The 24,216-nt window shown below is 39.9% G+C and overlaps 2 protein-coding genes across 4 annotated transcripts; one reads left to right on the top strand and one right to left on the bottom strand.

The window, feature by feature from the left end:
- Positions 1–9,509: 9,509 nt before the first annotated feature.
- LOC104602511 (laccase-12) lies at positions 9,510–13,205 on the top strand. Its single transcript, XM_010266231.2, has 6 exons — positions 9,510–9,845; positions 9,950–10,101; positions 10,193–10,437; positions 10,733–10,861; positions 11,622–12,578; positions 12,716–13,205. The coding sequence occupies exons 1-6, from the start codon at positions 9,576–9,578 to the stop codon at positions 12,844–12,846; spliced, it is 1,884 nt and encodes a 627-aa protein (XP_010264533.2). The 5' UTR covers positions 9,510–9,575; the 3' UTR covers positions 12,847–13,205.
- LOC104602688 (cation/H(+) antiporter 15-like) lies at positions 9,843–22,722 on the bottom strand. 3 transcript variants are annotated; one of them, XR_016083183.1, is made up of 4 exons: positions 22,235–22,720; positions 20,922–21,917; positions 19,339–20,768; positions 9,843–9,973 (listed from the first exon to the last, which is right to left on the bottom strand). XR_016083183.1 is itself a non-coding variant. In XM_010266467.2 (3 exons), the coding sequence occupies exons 1-3, from the start codon at positions 22,484–22,486 to the stop codon at positions 19,665–19,667; spliced, it is 2,352 nt and encodes a 783-aa protein (XP_010264769.2). In that variant the 5' UTR covers positions 22,487–22,720; the 3' UTR covers positions 19,053–19,664. The 3 variants fall into 3 exon arrangements, 1 of the variants encoding a protein (XP_010264769.2); XR_016083184.1 differs by lacking the exon at positions 9,843–9,973 and having other exon boundaries at positions 19,053–19,480; positions 19,595–20,768; positions 22,235–22,722; XM_010266467.2 differs by lacking the exon at positions 9,843–9,973 and having other exon boundaries at positions 19,053–20,768.
- Between the last annotated feature and the right edge of the window lie 1,494 nt (positions 22,723–24,216).

Genomic DNA, 24,216 nt, shown 5'->3' with positions numbered 1-24,216 from the left:
GCAAAACCTTATATTTTATATTATTTTGTATGTATTTATATAGTACATATTTATATTTGTATTCCTATTATTGGAAGGAGTACAAATACAAATTTATATAGTACAAAATCTTATATCTTATATTAATTTATATGTATTTATATTATACATATTTGTATTTGTACTCCTTCCAAATTAATAATTAAACACAAAATGACCCTAATATCCTAAAGGCCTCATTTAGCTAGTAAGTGAGCAAGACCATTACAATTACAATTTCTGTTAACATAAACAAAAGACAGACACCTTCAAATCAGCTGCAACTTCAAAAATGTCCCTCAGAAGAAAGAACACATCAGGATTAAAATATGGGGATCGAATTCCTGCCAGCGCAACAAATCAAATTCAATTCACACAATCTGACACCACAATGATTTGGGGAAGACTGCATTGCTAAGCTAACAACAGACCTTAACGCTTAGTTATAGCTTCTGATTTAATAGTTGAGGAGGGACACGGGCCAAACCAAGTTGCAACACACACACTCTCTCTAATAACCGCTCCAAAAACTAGCTTTATTATGACCTAGAAATCCTTGAACGGATGTTATCATGCAAAGAGAAGCAGCTCTAATTTCTCTCTCTCTTTCTCTCTCTCCATATATATTAATATTAGCTGGTAATTGTTAATTGAATAGAAACGTCCAAGCATCTTGTCTTTGATAGAGAGTAACAAAGTCTATTTGCATCTCCATTTAGTTGAAACTACTGTAGACACACATCTCAATATTCTTCAACTTCTATCGCTATCTTTCATCTTCTTCCCACTCCCACACCCAGCTGGTGGGGAAATGTGGTAGATATCAGCCAATATAAAATGTTAATAATTAAACAATATGACAAGTTTCTGCAACCCTTTATTTATTGTCATGACATACAAACATAGTCAGATCCATGCAACTGTGTTTTACAGATCGGAAACTGCTAAGAACGTAACAGTGTCAGTTTTCCACTTCTGTGTGGGTGTGTTTTACAAGCAACATCCATTTCAGTCAAATCTATAAATAATGAGAATATTGTTGTTCACCTATTTTTGGCTGCATTTCCTCTTTTCTTTAATTAATACATTTTACCAGAAATAAGTAAAAACTTTTTTCATTTTTTTTATTGGATCATGTTCCCAAAGCATTAGGTACCCCTTCCTTTGTGAATTTTGATAAAATTGGATTATGATACTATTTTTTTTTTTAACTTGTAAAGGCAAATTTTATAGAGAATACTTATAATATGGCCCAACAAATATCAATCAGTAAAAGGCCAAATAAATTGACAAAACAGAGAGACAAATCTGTTAATAGACCACAAACCGAAATGTTGGTGAAGAAGATGCAGACCTTGAGCATTAAGAGAGAAACTTGCGATGCCTATTCAAACAACGCAAATCCATTGAAAATGCTAAAAAGGGAGGATCATCAACCCCCAACAGAGGCCAAACTCAACAAGAAATTCCTGTAATAACATGGGGTTAAACCAAGGGCGGAGTCAGGATTTTTTCTTAGGGAGAGCCAAAAGCTAATATGCTTACTTAAACACGGATCCTAATTTTCATAGTAAAAATGCTAACAATCGAAATAAAATGATTCTAAATACCAAAATACTAAAGTTAATATACATGATTTTTTTCTTGTACTATCAAGATCTCTTTGGCTCCTAGTTCAAAATTTTGTGGTTTTGTTGTTTATTAGATTAGTTCAATAGTTCTAATTTGAATGTTGTAACTAAATTCTAATTTTTTATTATGTTTATATATTTATTGAAAATAATAAAAATGTTTTACTCATCAAAATGTTAAGTGGTCTTATGGTTTTGATTGAATGTTTTTCTATTGTCATTGACTACTTGATTAAGAAGAAAAACATTTATTGAGTGTTTTTTCATTGTTTTTCAATTGTTGTTTAATCGTTTATATATTTTCTTTTTTAATTGGATTTCTTTGTTTTTTGCCTTTTTAAAGGGGGCCGGGTGGCTGGGCCAAGGCAGGTGGGTGGGTGGGTTGGATAAGGGCACAAGGCGGGTAGCCAAGTGCAGGTAGGTGGGCTGGGTGATGGGCAAGCCCAGCCCAGGCAAGTGGGCTAGGCAGTGGGCAGGGGGTGCAAGTGCTTGCATGCACTGGGTTGGTCGTGGCATTTGTCTATGCGAAAATATCATTTGGGACTTTTGTTGAACATATAGGGCTCATTCATTGCTAATGCTTGTCTATTTCAAAACTAATCCTTCATTCTCATTCATTAACCTTTAGGCTATGTTTGGTTTGAAGGAAAAGGTAGGGAAAGGAAGGGGAAGACAGGAAAACCAATACAAGGTTTGTAAAGATTTCCTTACCTTTTCCTTCCTTTTCCTACATTTTCCTTCAAACCAAACATAGCCTTAGGTTCTTTATAAAGGAAAACTAATAAAAAATACACCAATAAATAAAATAAAATATAAAAAATCCAAATAATTTATAAATTGTATCTCAAATCTACAATGTAAAATCTTTTGTTTTTGTTATTCCATCTTCCAATGTGTTGAATGAAGGAATTCCAGTGTGCACAAAATGATAAACTAACAACAAAGCCTCCATGAGATGAAAACCCACATGATTTCTTGCCGCTTTTATGACCCTAGGGGATTGGTTATAAGTTTTTTCAGTATCATTTCTTTCCGACATCATAGTCGAACTCTTTAAAATATCATAAGTTCAACTTCAATTGCATGTGCAAATTAACGAATAATCAAATAATTTCAATTCAAGTGTTCAACAATTTGTCAGTTCTAGACATTTTGGAATTTGATTCTTCTAGGCACTATTGGTTGTTGGGCAGTGTTCAATCTTCCAAGAAAAATTTGAACAGTGGACAAGAACAAAAGAAAAGAAAAAGAAAATCAGATTGTTCGAACTTGTAACCTATGCAAGTCTCTAGTTCCATAGTTCCAGGTATTTCTTTTGGGAAATGTTTAAACTGATTCCAAGTGGTTCAAGGCAGTGGGTATCGGGTTCAGAATCTTGGTTTAGTTATGTTTTTATTTTCTTTTTTTTATTTTGCAAAATAATAGATAATAGTAAATTAGTAATACAGGTTATAGGAGGGCCAAATCCCTCCCCCCCCCCCCCCCCCCCCCCCCCCCCCCCCCCCCCCCCCCCCCCAAACAGCACACACTAATGTTTTTGTCAAACCATAGGGGGGCCGTGGTCCCCTAAGTCCGCCCCTGGGTTAAAATAGTAAAATGATTGCCAAGGTCAACCCCAGTATCTTAGTCAAACCCTAGGTATGTAGACAACCTATATATTTAGTATAATAAAAGAAAACAACTTTAGATAACACACAATTGATCAAAACCCTATTCTAGGTAAATTAATAATGGAAGGTTGAGTTAAATTGAACACAATTTTAAGTTTACAAATTAAGAAAGTCTAGTGTAATCCAAAAGCAATATATCATAAGAAGAGTAGTAATAGAGATGTCACCAATTGATTGTGGCTCAGTTGGTGGGGTCTCTAGTTGGTTATAGTAGACACTCAAGACCAAATCCTATTGCCACCAAGGTTGGGGGAGTTTATGGGCAATGGGGGATGGCCAATTCCTAAGAAAAGCATGCCTCAAATGTAGTAGTTCCACTAAGTGCCTCTAGAAGATCATCTACAACACTAACAAGAACAAGTAGAATGAGATGGTTTTGTCACATGCATAGAAGGCCTTCTATAACACATGTTAGAAAAACTGATATATTACGAGTTGAAGGGGCTAGAAAAGTTATGGGTAGAGTGAAAAGGACTTGGGTGAAAGTAATAAAAAATGATTTAGTCACCCATAATTTAACAATGGATATGGCACTGAACGAATGGAATGGCAAAACAGGACTCATGTTGCTAATCTTATTATAATATCATTTGTGTTGCTAAATCTTACTAATGTATGTGTTATTTTGTTAATACATTCTGTTATATACTGTGTATCATTTATAATTTGTTTTAAAGTATAAAGAGAAAGAATAATGAATGAATAGAAGTATAAAGAAGTTCATTTTTTTTTTGTTTTTCTATTCTTTCTCTCTCATTAAATAAAGCTCCACCCTTGTTATATAGCCTTCTTTGGTTGCTAATTGATATGAAATTGTTCTATTAAATACATTATATTAGTATTATTTTTGAAAATATTGAAATCAATATATTTGAAATACTTTTATTTTGTTAGATATGATGATTTGCCATGTTTTGAGAAGAAGTTTAATGTTCTTAATAAAGAGAATTGCTATTCTTTCAATTAATGTGCATTCTGAATGGTATAAAAACTAGTAACCCAGCCAGAATATAGTTTTTTATTTTATAAAGTTCTTATAGCGTAGGCAACTAGGCTTTTGAATGATTGGGAAGTAGAAGATATGTTGGTTTTACTTCAAAGATTATATGACACTCAGGTGGACATTGGGAGCACTGATAGAAGAGTGTGGAGATGGGACAAATCTGGGAATTTTTCAGTTAAATCCTTCTATAAGGCTTTCTCAAGGTTGGAAGAGTAGAGCATCCCAGTTCAGATCATCTGGTGCAAGAATGTTCCATCTAAGGTGGCTTTTTTTGTGTGGCTGGCCTGCCTGAATAGACTCTCTAACCAGAGACAATCTGGTAAGAAAAGGGATGCAGTCGACGTCCACTACCTGTGTCTTTTGTGAGGCTCAAGAGGAATTGGTGAATCACCTTCTGTTGCGGTTTTGCCCAAGAAGTTTGGTTTAAAATTTGGAACCTGTTTGAATTAAAGAGCTACTGCCTGGAGTCAGTTATAAATTTTGTAAAAGGCTGGAGTTTAGGGGGTTTATCTTCGAAAGGCAATGTGGCTTGGAACATGGCCCCTGCAGCTGTTTTTTGGTGTTTATGGCAGGAAAGAAATGCAAGAGTTTTCAACAACAAACACAGTTCTCCCGACACAGTGTTTCAGAGAATCATGGGCAAAATGATGTCTTGGCTTTCTGTAAACAAAATTTTCAAAATAGAAACTACAACACTTTTTTTTTTTTTGTACATGAAAATATCTTTTTTCAAAGCAGGGCTGGGGGGTATAGAGCTGCTTGAGCAGTTTTTTTTGTAAATCCCTGTGTACAGCTTCTTGTTGTACATGGTTTTCTTCTTTAATGAATTTATACTTTACCTGCTTTTTTTTTTAAAAAAAAAGACTAGGCACCACACTGTCACCCAGAATCACCTAGATTCTTCTAGGGATTGAAAATCCATGTGAACAATAGATTATATCTGGCAAAACCTCAGTTTTTGTTGACTGGGAATGCAACATCATAGTACCAAACACTGCAATTATTTAATGTTGCCATTCAATTCTGTCTCATTGATAACAGTTTGTCAAATGAGGGTTCTCACAAGGATCTACATTTTCATCATTGAAGTTGGTGTTACTATGATACTTCAATCTCCCATGTCACTTTCCTTTCTTCTTTTCAGATTTATTTATAACTCTCTTAAGTAAATTATGATTACCCCACTAGAAGGATCAACTTTTACTGTTGGAACAATGTCATGGGGCTATTACAATGAAAATGTAATGTTGAAATACAGAGAAACATGTTTTTGAAATGAACCCTTTTTTTGTGGCCTCTATTCTTGATGCTGCTGAGACTGAAAATACAATTGGGCCTCAATATGCAAATATTACAGTGATCATCCTGTTAGCCAAGATCTAGAGAATTCTCTTCTAACTGGCCAGGAGAAGATTTAAAGGCTCCCATCTTTGAATGCCAATTTCAGCAGTAACCTTATTAGACACCATGATCTTATCATTTTTTCAATTATGTTCTGAACCCACTATTTAATAGGTGTTATGACACCACAACAGTCTTTGGGGGAGGGCCATTAGAGCAAAATATACCAAGAACAAAAACCTCATCAATTCAAACTTGCCTAATAGATGGTCTTGGGGGTGGGAAAGCTTGTTAGCAGGGAGAGAGGTTTTGTTTGAAAGAATCTGCTTGGGGTTAGGTTCAGGTTGGAAAGTTAATATTTGGCAATCTCCTTGGGTCCCAGGACTGAGAGGCAACAGGATATATGGGCCTCAGCCAAACAACCAAAATTTGGTCATGATAAAGATTAAATCACAGAGGCTGATGGCAAATGGAAAGAGAACCTAATTAGAGAAAATTTTCTGCCTGAGGTTGCTTCAAAAATCCTTGAGATCAAACTTACTATCCATAGTTGGGATAACAAGCTGTTTTGGTCACACCACCCCCAAGGAGTCTTTACTGTCAAATCTGCATACTTTATGGCTAAGAACATGTGCTCTGATGCTAGTGAAGATTCAGACCTGTCCACAAGTGATAAAGTTCTATTCGAAATCTGTTTGGTCCTTTCCTGTGCTTGTGAAGATAAATCCTTTATCTGGAGATGCTGCCTAAATATTGTGCCTGTGAAATCAACTCTAGTCTCTAGACATATTAGTCAAGAGGCTCTGTGTGGTAAAAAGGAGGAAAGTATTGCTCATGCTCTCTTAGGCTGTGATTATGTGAGGAGTGTTTGGTTTGGTAGTAATATGGTCTGACGTTTGATGATGGGATTTCTTCTGTGAGCTTCAAAAGTTGGCTTTGTGATTTGGTTAAAACTTCTTGTAGAATGGGGGAGGGAAGAATGAAATGCTTACTCATTCTGTGATAGTTCTCTGGAATGTGTGGCTCACTAGAAATAATTATTATTTCAGTAATTGTCAGTCTAATCCATCTTTGGTGCTCTCTTGATCTCTTCTATGTGCAGGCATATAGCGGAGCAGAAAATCGTGATGATGAAAGCATCACCAAAAAGTGTCCCCTTCTAGTTTTCATGTATCACGCCTTTTTGGAAGTTGCCAAAATGTGATAGGGTGAAAGTAACGTGGATAGTGCTTTCGCTAGCAATCAATTAGCTTTTTTTGGTGTTGTTTTGAGAAACTCTTCAGGGAATGACTGTATGGCAATTCGTTATGGTTCCTGTTTGCTTTGTCTCCAAGCCCATGTATCAAACTTGTGTGTGAATTAGGTATAACAAAAGCAGATATCCAAAGTGATTGCAGTGTACTGGTTAGCAGCATCAAATCCTCGACCCTCGGGTGGTTTGTGTCCCAAGGAGACATTCTCCTCAGTCAAAGATCTCTCAGCTTGGCAAAGATTTGGATCTCTCCTTTTGTTTTGTTAACAGGGAGTGTAACAAAGCAGCTCATGTTGCTGCTAATCGAGAGCTCAAGGAAAACAGCTTCTTAGTCGTTTCTGTCCCAGACTGGTTAAAGGAGGTCTTAGCAGAGGATCGTAGAAGCATCGATCCTTATTATTGATATTCCTCTTGTTTCTTTGTTTGAAGTCTTGTGCAGCTCTAGTCATCTTTGGTGGCTTTGCTTTGTTTTTTTTTTCGTTGTTTCTCTGAACGCTTGTTTCGTTAGTTAATGAATTCTCCTTTCTACAAAAAAAAAAGGTGTTATCAGAAAATTTTTAAACATGGGAAGCATCCATTAATGGCTCCTAGTCCCCCACCTGGACATTTGGCAACCTCAGAAACATGAAAAGGAAACTCGAAGGATCAACCATCATATATTAGTGCATTAAAGGCATCCCAAAGGGTTGCACTTCGCACGCTGTTGTTTAACATTCTTCAATTTTTTTCCCAAACTAATCAAGGAGGAGGTGGGGCTGCTTAAAGTTAAAAGGATGTTGCCTTTTACCTTCTAAGAAAACAATAAAAGGATTAAATGCCTGATAATGTACACAAGAGGGAGTCAATTGTACATGGTGGACCTCTTTCGAAACTCAATCTTGATGATTGAACTGAAACTGGAATTCTGTGACGTGTGAGTTGTACGCCTTTCAAAAAGATATCTGGAAAAAGAGGAAGAAATCCTAACCACCATAAGGCACAAACCATGGAAAAATTGGCAGAGGACGCTATACATACTACAAATCACTTCCTTTTAATATTCTCCTTTCTTTTTCCTACTTTAGAGCCTCGACCAGTTGATAACAAGATTTCAAATCTCTTACCTAAATGATCTTTATTTCTACTCTTGTTCACCCATCTAATCCAAACTCTCTCTCTCTCTCTCTCTCTCGATGCTTCCTTTCAAGAGGAGAGTTCAACGGTGGCCTGACTCGTAGACATCCTACAAACAAGCTTTGAGGAGAGAATCATCTTTTCTTGGGCTTTAAGCAACTTTAAGTCCAAATTCATCTCCTGTCTTTCTGAAATTCCACTAGCTTTAGGTTTAACTTAGATGTATTGACTTTATTGAGAAACAGTTATGGCTTTTGCATTTATAGCTCAAAAGATAAATTGACAGTTTATCCTCAAAATCCAACTTCATAACACGCTAATTAATAGCCCAAGAGGGCATGAAAGACGATCCAATTTGCATAAGTGCATGCTCCAATTAGATTGTCCTGGACTGATGGAAAACTATGTCCACATTGTCACACAATTGATTCAAGCCCAACCCAAAATCGTCCCCATAGACTTGTTAATTCATCACAAATTAATCAATGTAAACATGGTTGGCTTTAATACCTCTAACTAAGTGATCATAAATAAAAGTATTGAAAGAGTTCCAATGAAATATGTCATTATAACCCAAGAAGAGGTCAATACGCTCTGGTTTAAGTGGTATAGTCATTGATTCACGCTTGATTTTACCTAAACCAGTAGACTAAACAATTAGAAGGCCAGGCTAAGAAAAGCCTTAAGCCACAAGTAATAAAGTCAAAAGTTTTCTATTCATCGTTTTTTGGAAGCCAATAAAGTCAAAAATGAGGATTTATAAAGTGAACGTGTTAAATATGAGGTGTGTGGGGCCCACAAGCCTCACTCGTCAAACCACATACTACCAACTCGTCTATATGACCTGATCAAATGGTGGGCCCAGACGAATCAAATAATTCGATTAATTAGAAGGATCTTAACCTTCTGATTTAGGATTAATTAAGGATTTGATGACTGGAATTTCATATAGAAGTTGGTCCCATTTAGGTGCCCTAAATCGGGCTGTCTCAAAATGTGATTTGGGGCCTCTCTCTTTTTTAACCTTCTAGACAGATTTCCAGTCTTCCACCACGCGAATGAAAAGGTCAAAGTGACCAAAAGAATTACTAAGAAACATGGACTGCTGTCTTCCCTTATCATTCGGACCCAGGCAGAGAAAGAATGAAAAGATTTCTCAAAGGCAATATCTATGCTGCCGGCCGGAAAGGCATGATACCCGAAGAATTTTGACCAATCAAACCCCCGTGAATTTTGATGAATATCATCGTGAGATTTCTTTTTTTTTTTTTTTTTTTTTAATTACAAAGAAAGTAAATTGCTTTGACTCCTGTGCTTGACATAAGATTGATTATAAGGTGAGTTAAAGATTTCATTCCTCTATAACTTTCGAATAGAGTATTATAGGCCCTTGTAAACAATCATTCCTCTATAACTTGCGAAATTCAAGTATTCAACCCATTTGAAAGACTTGTGAGACAAGCACTCGAGAAATTCTCAACTTCTGATAAGCTAGTTGGTGCACCAACTCCCCCTAAGGTTGAACTAAGTTGCCCTTGAACCTGACCATGCATGTCTTGAATCAAAACCTAATCTGCCAACCTCAAAACAACTCTCCCTCCCTCCTTATACTTTATCATATAAAAAGGAGCCTTGTTTCTCATTCTCCTGCATTATCACAACAACTTTCGTTCAAACAAGGACTACGTAGAGAGATGGAGTCCTACGACAATGTTGTCAAGCCATGGTGTTCTTGCATCCTTCTAAGCCTTTTACTCCTCTTCGTGTCTTCACCATCATGCTCCGCAGATCCTGAGACTCATTATCACGAGTTTGTTGTATGTTCTTCTTCTTCTTCTTCTTCTTCTTCTTCTTCTTCTTCTTCTTCTACGCACCACACCATCGTAGTGATGGTGGTTTCTGACTTCTTGGATTGAAACAGGTTCAAGCAACACCAGTGAAGAGGCTGTGCAAAACCCATAACACAATAACGGTTAATGGACAATTTCCAGGGCCAACCTTGGAAGTAAGAAATGGAGACACGCTTGTGATCAGAGTGATAAACAGAGCCAGATACAACGTCACTATCCACTGGTAACTGCTATGCATGAGTAATTACACATATACATATGCACAATTATATATTTTTATTCTTAGTTCTTCTTTTAATTTCTTTCTATTGCAGGCACGGCGTTCGTCAACTGCGAACAGCCTGGGCGGACGGGCCAGAATATGTGACTCAGTGTCCCATCCAACCTGGAGGGAGTTACACTTACCGGTTCACCATCCAGGACCAAGAAGGAACATTGTGGTGGCATGCTCATAGTTCATGGCTCAGAGCCACTGTTTATGGAGCTCTAATTATCTACCCAAGACTGGGTTCTTCCTATCCATTCACTAAGCCCAAACGAGAAACACCTGTTCTCCTTGGTAACAATAATCCCCTTCTTCCCTCCGGTTTTAATTTCATGCCTTAATTTTTTCCCCTTCCTACCATTTACTCAAGAGTCAAGACCAAGCTCGTGAAAAGTGAAAAAAGAGCTGTGGTTGTCTAGGAAGCCACCCATATGGGCACTTTTTGATTAATTTCAAAATTCAAATGGATTAATAGTTAGAGACTGAGTGGAGCTAGCTCTCATATGACTTGTTCATGCATGCATGCATGTATGTATTTATGTATGCATGTATATATGATGATAATTGTCACTGTTTATATGATGGACAGGGGAATGGTGGGATGACAATCCCATTGATGTCATCAGGCGGGCAACACGAACGGGAGCCGCTCCTAACGTGTCTGATGCATATACCATCAACGGCCAACCCGGTGATCTCTATAACTGCTCCAGCCAAGGTTTTATCTCCACTCTACAACTCTATAACTTTTCCTTCAAACCAAAAACAGCCTTAAAAAGGAGTCTCCAAATTCCTCTCCCCGCTCTCTATGTATGTACAAGAACCCTCAAATGTGTTATGGGTAGGGCTTTAAGCAGATTGGATTTGAATGGGATGATATTAGATTAACTGAAGGCAATGGCTGTGTGGCAGGCGAGATCGGCTTCCGTCAGGGAGCTTTGCCCTGACCGAAGCAGAACTAGTTGGCAAGCTGGAACCAATGATAACACTCCCCATAAAATCATTAAATTAATGCATATGCCCTATAACCACTCACTCTGTCACTTGACATTTATGGGCTTGCATTCAACTAATTCAGATTTTTTTGTACTATTTATAAGTTAAATTTAAATATATAATTATCTTTCATACATATAATAACTTAGAAAAATAAGTTTATGAGTTTTGTACCTATGACTCTAGCAAATAGACATGAATTTTACATAGATACAACTATCAGGTTGTAAGATTGGTTAAGATCAGTGGATCCACATTCAATTCAATTATAAAAGGTTGAAGTTCTTTCGTCAACTAACCACCAATAATTAAGAATTAATTTATTAAGCATAACCTAGCTAGTTTACACAAAAGATTTATGAATCTTAAAGCTTCTTTCAAGTCAAGAGCTTAGATTGCGTACAATACAAAGATGTTGCTGCAACAAATTGAGGAAAACACAAATAACCTATCTACTGATGCGATTGGTATGCCGCGTGCAGACACTGTTATAATTCCGGTGGACTCCGGTGAGACCAACCTCCTCAGGGTGATCAATGCTGCGCTAAACCAAGAACTCTTCTTGGCTATCGGCAACCACCAGTTGACGGTTGTTGCTGCGGACGCATCCTATAAAAAGCCCTTCACAACATCTGTTCTAATGTTGGGTCCAGGGCAGACCACTGACGTCCTTATAACAGCTAATCAACCACCGGGCAGATACTACATAGCCGCTCGGGCTTATCAGAGTGCTCAGGGCGCAGCATTCGATAACACCACTACCACTGCCATCCTTGAATACAAGTCCGCCCCCTGCCCAAAGAAGGGGCTCACCCTCCAACCCGTCTTCCCATCCTTACCTGCTTACAATGACACTACCACCGCCACCGCCTTTGCAGCCAAATTCAGAAGCCCCTCTAAGGTTGACATCCCCACCGACATTGATGAAAACCTCTTCTTCACGGTGGGTCTAGGCCTCTTTAACTGTCCACCCGGTTTCAGTCAGAGCCGATGTCAAGGTCCAAACGGAACCCGCTTCACCGCTAGCATGAACAATGTCTCCCTTGTGCTCCCATCCAGCTTCTCCATATTGCAAGCCTACCAGCAAGGCGTTCCTGGAGTTTACACCACAGACTTCCCACCAGTCCCACCAGTGCAGTTCGACTATACCGGTAATGTCAGCCGAGCCCTCTGGCAACCTATTTCAGGGACCAAGCTCTACAAGTTGAAGTACGGCTCAAAGGTGCAACTAGTATTACAGGACACGAGTATCGTCACCGCCGAGAACCACCCAATTCATATTCATGGTTATGATTTCTACATCATTGCAGAGGGCTTTGGGAATTTCAATCCTCAAACAGATACAGCTAAATTCAATCTTGTTGATCCACCAATGAGGAACACTGTTGCAGTACCGGTGAATGGATGGGCAGTGATTCGCTTTGTTGCTGATAACCCAGGTAATAAATTAAAACATGCATGCATCACCTTTTCCAAATTGGCAAATTCCAATAATAATATATATAGTTTCTCACTTTCACATCACTACTGATCATCTCTTGTACGTAATCATTTAATTATTATTTGGCAAAAACAGGAGTTTGGCTGATGCACTGTCACTTGGACGTTCACATAACCTGGGGATTAGCTATGGCCTTCCTGGTGGAGAATGGGGAAGGGGAACTGCAGTCTCTACAGTCTCCTCCAGCTGATCTGCCCCCTTGTTAATATCTTCAATTGCAAACAATAGCCAAATCCAAATGCTGCCTGAGACAGAATTGTTATCTGTCAGAGAGCAGGGTTTTCTGGTCCTTCAATCGGTTTGTCTGTTGTTGTACGTATTGTATACCCGCATTTGGGACAATGTTCTTGTTGTTATGTGTTCTTTCTCATCCACTCTCCCTATTTAGTAGCTAGGCTGGGCTCAAAGAATTAGTGTCAATTTTCTCGCATTGCGCAGACCCTCTGGATATCCAGCTTCTTCTTTGTTTCTAGCCACATCATTTTTCAGACCTTGTGTGAGAGATGAATGTAAAATTTGAAATATCCTAGTTATTATACCGCTTTTCTTCTTTCTGGTTATCATCAATTCAATGTTTGACAATGCTGATTGCTGAAGGTGAAACCATGCACTAAACTTTATATACATACTGCCTCTGTTTAATTTGACATACTGCAATAGGAAGTTAATGGGGGAAAATCAAAATAAATAAAAATGATGTTATTACCACTAGAGTTGAAGAACCAGTCATTCCTTTTCTTTCATATATACACAAGGGACACATATATCCACCGCAGGTAAATATGATGTGATGATGGGCTACTTACTAAGGTAAAATTTGTCTTGGTTGCTGGAAACATCCCTAATTGGATGGATGTAAATTATGTAATTGCCCCCGGTGTACCAATTCTTTTTTGCATGGCTACGAATTTTTCTTGGTAGAGAAAGAATGTACTTCAAACCTTGTATATAGTCCATCTATAAATCCATGAGTAATTTATATTTCTTTGTCATATGACCTACCATTAGTAAATTTTCATTATCAACTACTCTTGGCATTCATATATTAGTCAATATATATAGGTACGACCATACAGGTCTTAAGGGGTTAAACCACTTGGATTTTATATTATAAAAAAAAATGGGTAATTGTGAAGACCTCTTTACGCCCTCTTGTTTTACTTTCAATGTGGAAAAAGAAAGGGTTGCCTTTAAAAAAATAAAAAAGAGAGATAAGAACGTTAGATTTGACTGGAGTGGTGGGGGGGATGAAAATGGTCGTCACACAATGGGTGAAGAGGGAAAAGAAACATACCGAAGTCCAGCCAAGCGAGGAACATCACATTATTGAAACATTACGTTAAGATGTCAAGATGGAAACCTAAGCCCCGCTAGATACTAAGTTCTGGAAAAATAAAAACATGAAAAACAGAATTTACTTTAGGCTGTGTTTGGTTTGAAAGAAAAGCTAGGGAAACCGATACAAGGTTAACACAGCCTTATTGAATGGAAATATGTGTTAAGTTTTGATGTTCCAATTGTTGATGTTTGATTCATTTGGAAACCAAAATTGGACTCAACCAAATTTCCAATTTTCCCTTGAAAGGTGTGTTTAGTTCAGTAGAAGAAGACGGGGAGAAAGAAGAAACAAGAGAGGTAGAGAAAAAAAAAAAAGAACTAACCACCGGTGGTTTTAGCAATGAAAATGGCAGAAGGGAGGAAGAAGAAGAGGGGGAGAAAGAAGAAAGAAGAAGTAGAGAAAATTAAAAAAACAAAAAGAACCGACTACCGGCGGTTTTAGCAATGGCAGTGGCAGGAGGAAGAAGAAGAGGGGGAGAGAAAATTTAAGAAAAAAAAAGAACTGACTATCGGCGGTTTTAGGAGTAGCAACTGATAGACGTGATAAATATTATCATGATAAGGATACATGATAATCTCTGTGTTAATCTATGTACACTTAGTGTACATATACATACCTAAGTCATCAGCGTAAATACCCAAGGCTTTGTGTTAATCTCTGTACACTCCTATCCTAAGGCTTCTTAGTAATTAATTGATCAATTCAAGATTCTCTCAACCATTACTGCCTTTCATGGTATCAGAGCCCTAAGACTCACGTCGTCCTTCACTGATTTATGCCGACCTCTTCCAGCTCATCCACCTCTCCTTCTGCAACTATACCATGAGCACTCCCTCCCTTCCCAGTCCGTATACTCTCAACCTATCTCAATTGATAACGGTCAGACTTTCTGGACCGAACTATCATCTGTGGAGATTCCAGGTTCAACATGCACTTCTGAGTCATGAAATTCAGGGATACGTTGACGGCACCATCCGCTACCACGACGCTAACTCCACCTCGAGTGCTCTCACCCCTGATCAAGCATCATGGCTGAAACAAGACCGTCTACTAGTCAGCTGGCTTCTTGCCACCCTGGCTGACTCAGTTCTGTCTTAGGTTGTCAAATGCACCACCAGCCGTCAGATCTGGACCACTCTGGAGAATATCTTCGTTGCCAAATTCACCTCACGGGCTGTTCACATTCGTGATGATCTGGCCTCACTACGAAAAGGGGACATGTCAACCCTGATTATCTTCATGAGATCAAGAGTTACAGTGATTATTTATCTGCTCTCGGTGAACTGCTCTCTAACTCTCAACTCATTCATCATACCACCAAAGGACTCTCCTCTGAGTATGACTCCTTTGCTACTGTTCTCACTATTTGATCTACTGATATTTCTTTTGAGGAACTCTAGGGTCTCTTGCTTCAACAGGAAACCCGCCTCACTTGAAGTGCCAATATTGCATCCTGTAATGTCAAACCTATACGTCACAACAAATTGTCCTCAGCACCTCCCACTTCGCACACAAACCCAACAACAACAAGGGCCCATGTCAGAATTGTGGTGGTAAGTTTCACACTACCAAGAACTGTTGCAAGTTGAAAGCTTCTATTGAATACTTGCGCAATCAGAAGTATGCCTGCAATGCTGCATTGTCTCATTCCTTAGAGGATGCCTAACTTCAGGACTCAGGAGCTACAGATCATCTAACTCATGACCTGTCCCGCCTCAACATCCATGATGACTATCGGGGTTCTAACAAGATCACCATCGGTGATGGCACAGGTTTGCACATTCAGCACATTGGCACCTCTTATTTACCTTCTTCTCATCCACTGCTGCTCAAGGATATTTTACATGTTCCTGACATCTATTTGGTGCTCGTGTCTCCCTTGATACCTGGCATCTGCGATTCTGCCACCTGTCACCTTCCACAGTTCGTTACATTGTGCAGCATAATCAACTTCCAGTCAACTCCAATAAGGCGTCTTCCTTCTGTTTTTCCTGCATTTATGGGAAAAGTCATCGGTTGCCATTTGATAGTAATGTAGTGATAGCTTCATCTCCTCTTGAACTAGTTGTAATGGATGTTTGGGGCCCTGCACCAACATCCTCAGTTCATGGTTATCATTATTACATAGCTTTTATAGATGTGTTCTCCAAATTAACATGGCTTTACCCTATGCATGCAAAGAGTGATACTCTCAATATTTTTGTTCATTTTAAAACTATGGCTGAATGATAGTTGGGGGTCCCTCTCAAGCGGCTACAATCCAATGGTGGTGGTGAATTTTGCAAGTTGCAGTCCACATTGGTTAAATTGGGTGTTATTCATCAAATGCCATGCCCTTACACGCTAGCACAAAATGGTGTGGTTGAGCGTTGACACCGGCACATTGTTGAGCATGGACTGGCCTGACCATTCTCGCCCACTCCTTAGTACCCACAAAATATTGGTGGGAAGCATTCAGCACCGTTGTTCACTTAATGAATCGAACACATACACGAGCTCTGAATAATCGAACTCCTCTTGAGGTTCTCTTCAACAAGATGCCAAATTACCTACGATTGCGGGTTTTCGGATGTGAATGCTTCCCTCACACAAGGGCTTATGCCTCCAATAAGTTGGAATTTCGTGCCACCTCCTGTGTATTTCTGGGTTACTGTGACTCCCATAAAGGCTACATTTGTCTACATGTTCCCACAAACAGGCGTTACATCTCCAAGGACATGCGCTTCAATGAAACTTCTTTCCCATTTGCACAACAGGTTGCAGCGCCTAATAGAACAACTTCTGTCCCTTCCATCATCGGACCTCCCCCCACTTTATGAGGACCCACTACACCAGCCCTTGACCCCTCCACCGATCCTCCTCTCCTACCTGCACCTGGCTCAACACCTGAACCCCCTGCCGCTATCTCTCCACCTGACCATGATCAGCCATCTTCTGGTTTGCAACCTGTTGCACTACCACCTATTGCTCCCCCCATCATGAACACATCATATGGCCACCAGATTCAATTCTGGTATCCTTGAATATGACTATCGTTAGGCCCATAACTCTACTAAATACCCTATCCTATCTCATAGTGTTGAGCCCACCAACTTCACCCAAGCCAATAAAGACCCTCATTGGCACAAAGCAATGGAGGAGGAGTTCCTTGCCTTAATCAAGAATGGCACCTAGATCTTACGACCCAAGAGTGAGGCCCAAAACATTTTGGGCTGTAAATGGGTCTTTCGTGTGAAGTGCTGTCCAGATGGCAGTATTGACCGCTACAAAGCCTGGCTTGTTGCCAAGGGCTTTCATCAGAGAGAGGGTCTTGACTTTCAAGAAACATTCAACCCAGTCATCAAGCCCACCACCATTCGTGTTATACTCACTCTTGCTATCTCCAACGGATGGCCGTTACAATAGTTAGACGTCCAAAGCGCCTTCCTGCGTGTTGACTTATCTAATGTCTATATGGTGCAACCTCCAGGCTTTGTCGATAAAGAACGACTTGATCATGTCTGCCTACTTCGCAAATCTCTTTACGGGCTCAAACAGGCCCCGCGGGCTTGGTTCCAAAAACTAAGCTCCCATCATCATAGTGAGAAAATCTTCTTACTTGTCTATGTCGATGACATCATAATCACTGGCTCTTCCACTTCACTTATTGAGGCCATTATCTCGAAGCTACAACTTCAATTTGCACTCAAACTCTTAGGCCCATTAAGCTATTTCCTTGGCATGGAGGCTGTACGCACACCAAATGGTCTCTTTTTCAATCAACGCAAGTATATACTTGACCTCTTGGACAAGGTTCAGCTTGTTGGTGCCAAGCCTCTATCCACACCGACAGCTACTATAGCTCCTACACGGGACGATCCTTTTGCTGATGTCTCCCTCTACAGGCAAATCGTTGGCGCCCTCCAATACTTGTCTTTCACCAGACAAGTATATCTCCTACTTTGTGAATCGGGTATGCCAGTTCATGCATAAACCCACTATCGGTGATTGGGTTGCTACCTAAAGCATACTGATGACTTTGGGCTTGCCATCATCCCCTCTACCTCACTCTCTCTCCATGCATTCTCTGACTGGGTCGGCTGCAAGGCTGACCGGAAATCTCAAACTGGTTACTACAACTACTTGGGTGGCAATCTTATCTCATGGGCCTCAAAAAAGCAGAGCACCGTATCCCGTTCCAGCATAGAGGCTGAATACCGCAGTGTTGCCATAGCTGCCTTCTATGGCTTAAGTCCCTCTTCCTGGAGCTTGGTATCCCCTTCACTGATGTTGTACTCTGGTGTGACAATGTTGGTGCCACATACTTGGCTATTAACACGGTATTTCATGCTCGCTTGAAACATATTGAGATAGATGTTCATTTCATATGCCATCATGTCGCCACCAAGAACATCTCCACAAAGGACCAGATTGCGAACATCTTCACAAAACCTCTTGGACTGTCGCGCTTTGGTTGGCTTTGTGACAAGCTTCAAGTGGTGTCTCCCCACCATTAGCTTGCGTGCCGGGGGGGTTGATAGATGTGATAAGCATTATCACGATAAGGATACATGATAAACACTACCATGATAAGGATATCTAAAGATATCGCCTGTGTAACAACTTTGTGTTAATCTCTATACACTCCTATCTCATACATCTTCCTCTTATATGTATTAATACCCAAGGCTTCTTAATAATCAATTGATCAAGATTCTCTCAACCATTATTGTCTTTCAGTAACAACAAAAGGGAGGAAGATGCAGAGAAAGAATAGCCATTGTGGGCTCGGATAGGGTTATAACTTATAAGGGTGTTTTTGTTGGGATATTGATAATTTCAAGGGATTCTGGAATGGAAAATGCTACAGGGGCCTAGAATAGCCATTCTGTCATGTGAGAGGATCCCATTGGATCCCGAAGAATGAAAATCAAAATCCAATTTTGCCCAACCAAACGACTGAAATTGGAATGAGCATTTCCATTTCAAATTCTCAGGACCTATTCCCGTGAACCAATATACATCCTAAATCAGAATTTGCACTCCAATACTTTTATACCAGTAAAATGAAATTATATTGCAACCAAACGAGGCCTAAGCTAAACTTTAATTCAAAATAAAAATACAAGTAAAATTGTATGGATTCCAACTATCACAATTACAATTTAAATCTGAATTGGTCTATTAATTCAAATTAATAAATCGTCCTAGTATTTGATTATAAATTAACTCTAATTTAACCTCACAAAATCCAAAAAAAAATGATTGTAAATTCTTGGGGACAAGTGACATGGGTGGGGTGGGTCCCAAACGAAATTAAACATATTCACATGTATAGTTGCCCCGTTCCAAGAATGTAAAGAAGAGGGGCAAGGCAAACCTGTGTGCAGGCTCTTTTTTAATTTCCGAACACGGACTCCGGAAGTACTCCGGCGATTTAACTACTACTGCTTCCCAACTTCCGATCGATCACCCTTAACCCATTTCACCATGGGAACTGACACCACTCTCCTGTCAATGTCCTGTAAAAATCCTAGTTACTAGGCTGATGATATCCCTCCCTCCCAATTAACAATTAATGACCAAAATAATAAAATTCCCCCTAAATTTAATTTCATGAACATGTCTCTACTCACTCTACACACAGCAAAGAAGTGCACAACCTAGTGAAGATCATCAGCACCATTTCTACAAGGCTTAGGGATGTCAACTCCGGTTAATTTCACTGCTGCAAGCCTGTAACACCAACACAGAGACCGTGCTACCCGCAAAGTCTGTACTCGCCAGGAAGTCTCCAACCACCCCAAGCTCTTCTTCATTATCACTCCAATCCACAATACATTTTTGGAGATTCATGTTCGGCCCACGTCGTCGTCCTACCACTACGAGGTTGTAGTCACCGTTTAGAGATCGAATTACAGAAAACACTTGCTCTAGACCCTCTACCGCCTCTTCGCGGTAAACGACGCGTTCATTGTTCGTGCTAATGCTTTTGTATTCAAGAACGGTCGCGTCATCGAGCTGTGTTTCCTTCCAGTTGTGGCCATCGTAGTTCAATAACGGCAGAAACCTTATAACGGTGCAACGTACACCAGGGTGACCTGATATGCGGCAGCCGAATATTAGCGCCTCACGGTCGTCTTCTCCGCCCAGGAATGTCAGAAGTATACTATATGAGAAGTAACCACGCACTCCAATGCGGCGGAAACCACGGTCTACAAGTATCCCCACGGAAGAAGGTGCATTGGCCAGCACGTTACGGTTAAGGTGAGATAAGCCAACACCAGTTCCACCGAGGACGGGGTAGTGCTTGTGAAAAGGCATGATGATGAGAGCTATCTCTTTCTCATGAGCTATTCTGCAAATATCTTCGTGCATGGTTTTATAGGGGGCGGTCACCATGAAAGGATGAAAGAAAACACGCCCATCTGAGTTGTCTGCATAGTTCTTGAAAGCGCTTATAATACGATCACAGTTAGGTTCCCACATCTGCGCACTCTGATCGATTATCAAAGCGGCAGCTCGGCCAACTAGTTCAACCAGGTGGAGCACGAAGGCATTAATGGGGCTTTCTTGAGTGGGATTGGAAATATCAAGGATGGAGATCATGGCTTGCACATTTTCTTCGTTGTGGACGCATGGAAGGAGCCGAAAATCAGGGCTGAATTTGGCACTTCGGATTCCACTCTTCGTTGTGTTTGTGCGGATATAACTTGGATGCTTATGCAAGACTCTCATAAACTGCGCTACAATGGACGTCTCTATGAGGTGAGTTAGTGCCAATATAGTGAAAGCTTCGTCGTCTAAAATCTGCATGCACAATGAGAATTGAGAAACAAAGGGGATTTTATAATTGTTAATTTGAAAGAAAGGAAGAAAAAAAAAAAAAAAACAATTAAGGAGGATGGATAATTGGATATGGATGGAGAGATTAATTGGAGAGTGTCAAGCGTCGTCACTCACACCGATCCTTTTCCAATATATGAAGATGATCATCTCTGGCAGGCCCTTAATATTCATGATGAGACCAAGGTAGTTGGCATCAAGAAAGCTGAGGTTGAAATGGAGTGAAGGTAAAATAGTCCCCACAAACTTTGATAGATAGGCCACCATTAGGATTGCCTGCAAACCTATCAAAAGCTTAAAATCCTGGATCTTGAACACGTCGGTGGCCAAACCGTATTGCATATAGAACAATGGTAGAAGGATGTTGGTGTTAAAGCTCTCCGTCTTTTCAACTAGGGCAGCACTAATGATCGACCCTTCCGGTATAATCAATCCCAGGACAAGCGGGCCATCCGTAACAGCTCCACCTAGCATTTCGCTGAGCAATCCATAGATCAAGACCCCAACCAGTATAGCTATTATGTAAACCTGTTTCACTGGTCTTCCCTCCGGTGTCTTCTCGATAATCCACAATATGCACGGCCTAACCACATAAACCGTGAAAACTATAAACGCCATCACAAGTATGAATGCTCGAAACGAGCCCAGAATGCTGGTCTGACGTAAAACGATAAAGAGTACCATGAAGCACCATCCCACTGCATCATTGATAATAGAACAGGACATCGAAATCCTGCCCAACTCCGAAGTGAGGAGATCCAGCTCTTCCAGTGCATGACCAACACTGGGGAAGTATGTGATGGATAGAGACGCAGATAGAAAAAGCAGAAGGTGTCCATTTCCCAGTCCCCCAATGAAACTATGGAGGAGGGAGCCCGTGAATACGATGATTACGTAAGGAATCAACCAGCATAAGAAACCAATACCCAGTGCGCTCTTACTAGGCTTTATTAATAAATTTCTGTCCGTTTTCACGCCAACCAAGAAGATGAAGTACATTATTCCCAGGTGGGAAACTACAGACACCATGAAATCCTTTTCATCGCTTGGAAACATCAGTTGGCTAAATGTCTTGCTGCGCCCTAAGACGGAGGGACCCACGATCATACCACCCTTCACATCATCATGTATAATATGATCATATTTATATTTATAATTTTATATATATCGTCAAACAAAAGCCAAAAGTAAAAGCAAAAGCAATGTTATTAATTCAATATTAATTGTACGTTGTTAGTTTATATAGCAGATGTTCTGGTTAATGGGAAGAAGAAAGACAGAGATCTCTCGGCTGACTCGGCATCGGCATGGCATCATTGTTGTTAATTAAAACAAAGTGATGAAGACAAGGACAAGAATTAATGTGGAATTGCCACCCAAGATACCAAAGAGAGAGAGCGCAACAATGGAAAGAGGTTGGAAGAGCTTACAATAACATCGGAGATAAACTTGGGTTGTCCGAGAGGCTTGAAGGCAAAATCCACGATACGAGTCACGAAGACGACTGATACGATTTGAATCATCAAGACCAATAGAATCATTCTGGAATAACTGTCTCTGGTCCATAAGCCATGATTTAGGATTTCGGACATGGTACGACAGACCATTCCATCCTCATACCCCGTCATATTGTTAAAATTAAATGCAACTATGGGCTGTCCATCTATTTGTTCAGACGACATTTTCTCCCTCGTCAAAGCCTCCTCCCCCTCTTAGTCCACGGTGGTCTCAGCTTCAGGGAGGGGGAGGAGGAGACTGGAGAGGAATGATCGTGGAAGGGCGTAGGGAGCATAGAATGGGATTGAGAGACGGGGAAAGATCAATGGATTGAGACTCTTGAGAGGGGGCTCTCAAACACGAGATACATGTCTTTGACCCGGTTGAGTTGCAATGGACTATGGACCAGTACCTCCCTTCCGCTCCAATGAAAAAAAAAAAAATTGCAGTTTTTTCAACACGTGGATAGCTAATTAGCTACACAGGAAAAATCGGGATGGGAAACATTACGAAAGAGTCGGTGTCTTGCGTCATGCGTGGGAGGAAGCTAGAGAGGGAGAGGGAGAGGGAGAGGGGGAGACTCCGGGTCTGATATTTGGAATCCGGATTTTTTACCCACGACAATTCTACCCACACCTACTCATATGACATTGCAACGATAACTCTATCCACACCTATCCAAATATCCTTTTACATGGGCAGCTGTTTTCAATTTCAATGCATGAAACTAGGGTTTTGTGGGTAAAATTGTTATGGGCAGGAGATTGTCTAAATCCGCTCTGACTATATATAACTGTTAATATATATATATATATATAATATATATATATATATTATATTGTATTATATTATATAATATGATATAGATTTAGATACATACCAAAAAAAAAAAAATGCAAATAAGAATGAGGTAGGGCAGGGCAAATTGGAGGATCCCCGTTCCCTACGGGGACAGAGATGGGGTTGAGATTTTTTGTCGCAATAGAATTTAGGGCAGGGTATTTGAGTTTTAGGTTAAAGACAATGCATGCTAAATCCAGCCCCACTCTATCCCGTTGCCATTGCTACGCAGGCATGGCCATCTCTTTAGCTTTTTCATGGTGACTATGGAGTGTGACGGAAAAATCAATGGATTGGAATATTTGTATCTCCAAGGCTAACGATATACAAGAAGAAATCGTTGGATTGGAATTGCAACTCCATCTCCATCTCCATGTCGTATTACCAAATATTCCAATCCAACGTTATATCAACAGATTCTTTCACTTATAGTTCAGGTCTATTCCTATATAGGAGATGCGGGATTCATCAAAGCAGAGTTGAATTCAAAAAGTGCTGCAACATGTTTCAGCATTGCAAGTCATTTAATATGTGGTTGGAACTTGGAAGTTAAATTAGCGGGTAGATGCGGGTTGGCTTGGGGTGGATATGGATGGGTAACCACCTGGCCATGTGGAGATGAGTCGAATTGATGGTTTGAATGGTTGGACAATGGATTTAACGTGATTTGGCCAAATTGTCTAAGTCTACGAGCACCAGTTCGGAGCTTTTTTTTTTCACTATACAAATAAGAGAAATCACAATATAACCTCACTACAATCACTCAATACACTCCCTTACACCTTTCTTGAAAACTTGTACCTAAGACCCAAACACCCACTCTCATACAAGAGAATAAACAATAATGAATGGGATGAGTTACAGGACTCTGGACTACCCTTATTTATAGTAATCAAGAGGGATAGAATGGGCATTTTAGAAAAACTTTGCACCCTTAGATTTTCCACCCAAATGGAGAGATAGAATTAAATCCCCCTTTTTAACCCATAGTAAATATCCCTTAGTTTTGTGAAACTAGGCAGTGAGAAATGTTTTCACCGCTTGATTTCCTTATACCATGGGCCATCCAATGGTA

The sequence above is a fragment of the Nelumbo nucifera genome, chromosome 2 (assembly GCF_055504915.1).
Source record: "Nelumbo nucifera cultivar China Antique chromosome 2, China Antique-T2T, whole genome shotgun sequence".
Lineage (NCBI taxonomy): Eukaryota > Viridiplantae > Streptophyta > Magnoliopsida > Proteales > Nelumbonaceae > Nelumbo > Nelumbo nucifera.
Note: the sequence above shows the minus strand (reverse complement) of the source record. Positions and strands in the feature narration are given on the sequence as shown.

Coding starts and splice junctions, on each gene's coding strand:
- LOC104602511 (XM_010266231.2), top strand. CDS start 9,576: ATGCATGTCTTGAATCAAAACCTAATCTGCCAACCTCAAAACAACTCT. Junction 10,438..10,732: donor AGAAACACCTGTTCTCCTTG/GTAACAATAATC, acceptor TATGATGGACAG/GGGAATGGTGGGATGACAAT. Junction 10,862..11,621: donor CTATAACTGCTCCAGCCAAG/GTTTTATCTCCA, acceptor TGCCGCGTGCAG/ACACTGTTATAATTCCGGTG.
- LOC104602688 (XM_010266467.2), bottom strand. CDS start 22,486: ATGTCGTCTGAACAAATAGATGGACAGCCCATAGTTGCATTTAATTTT. Junction 21,918..22,234: donor AGTTTATCTCCGATGTTATT/GTAAGCTCTTCC, acceptor GATGATGTGAAG/GGTGGTATGATCGTGGGTCC. Junction 20,769..20,921: donor TATATTGGAAAAGGATCGGT/GTGAGTGACGAC, acceptor TTGTGCATGCAG/ATTTTAGACGACGAAGCTTT.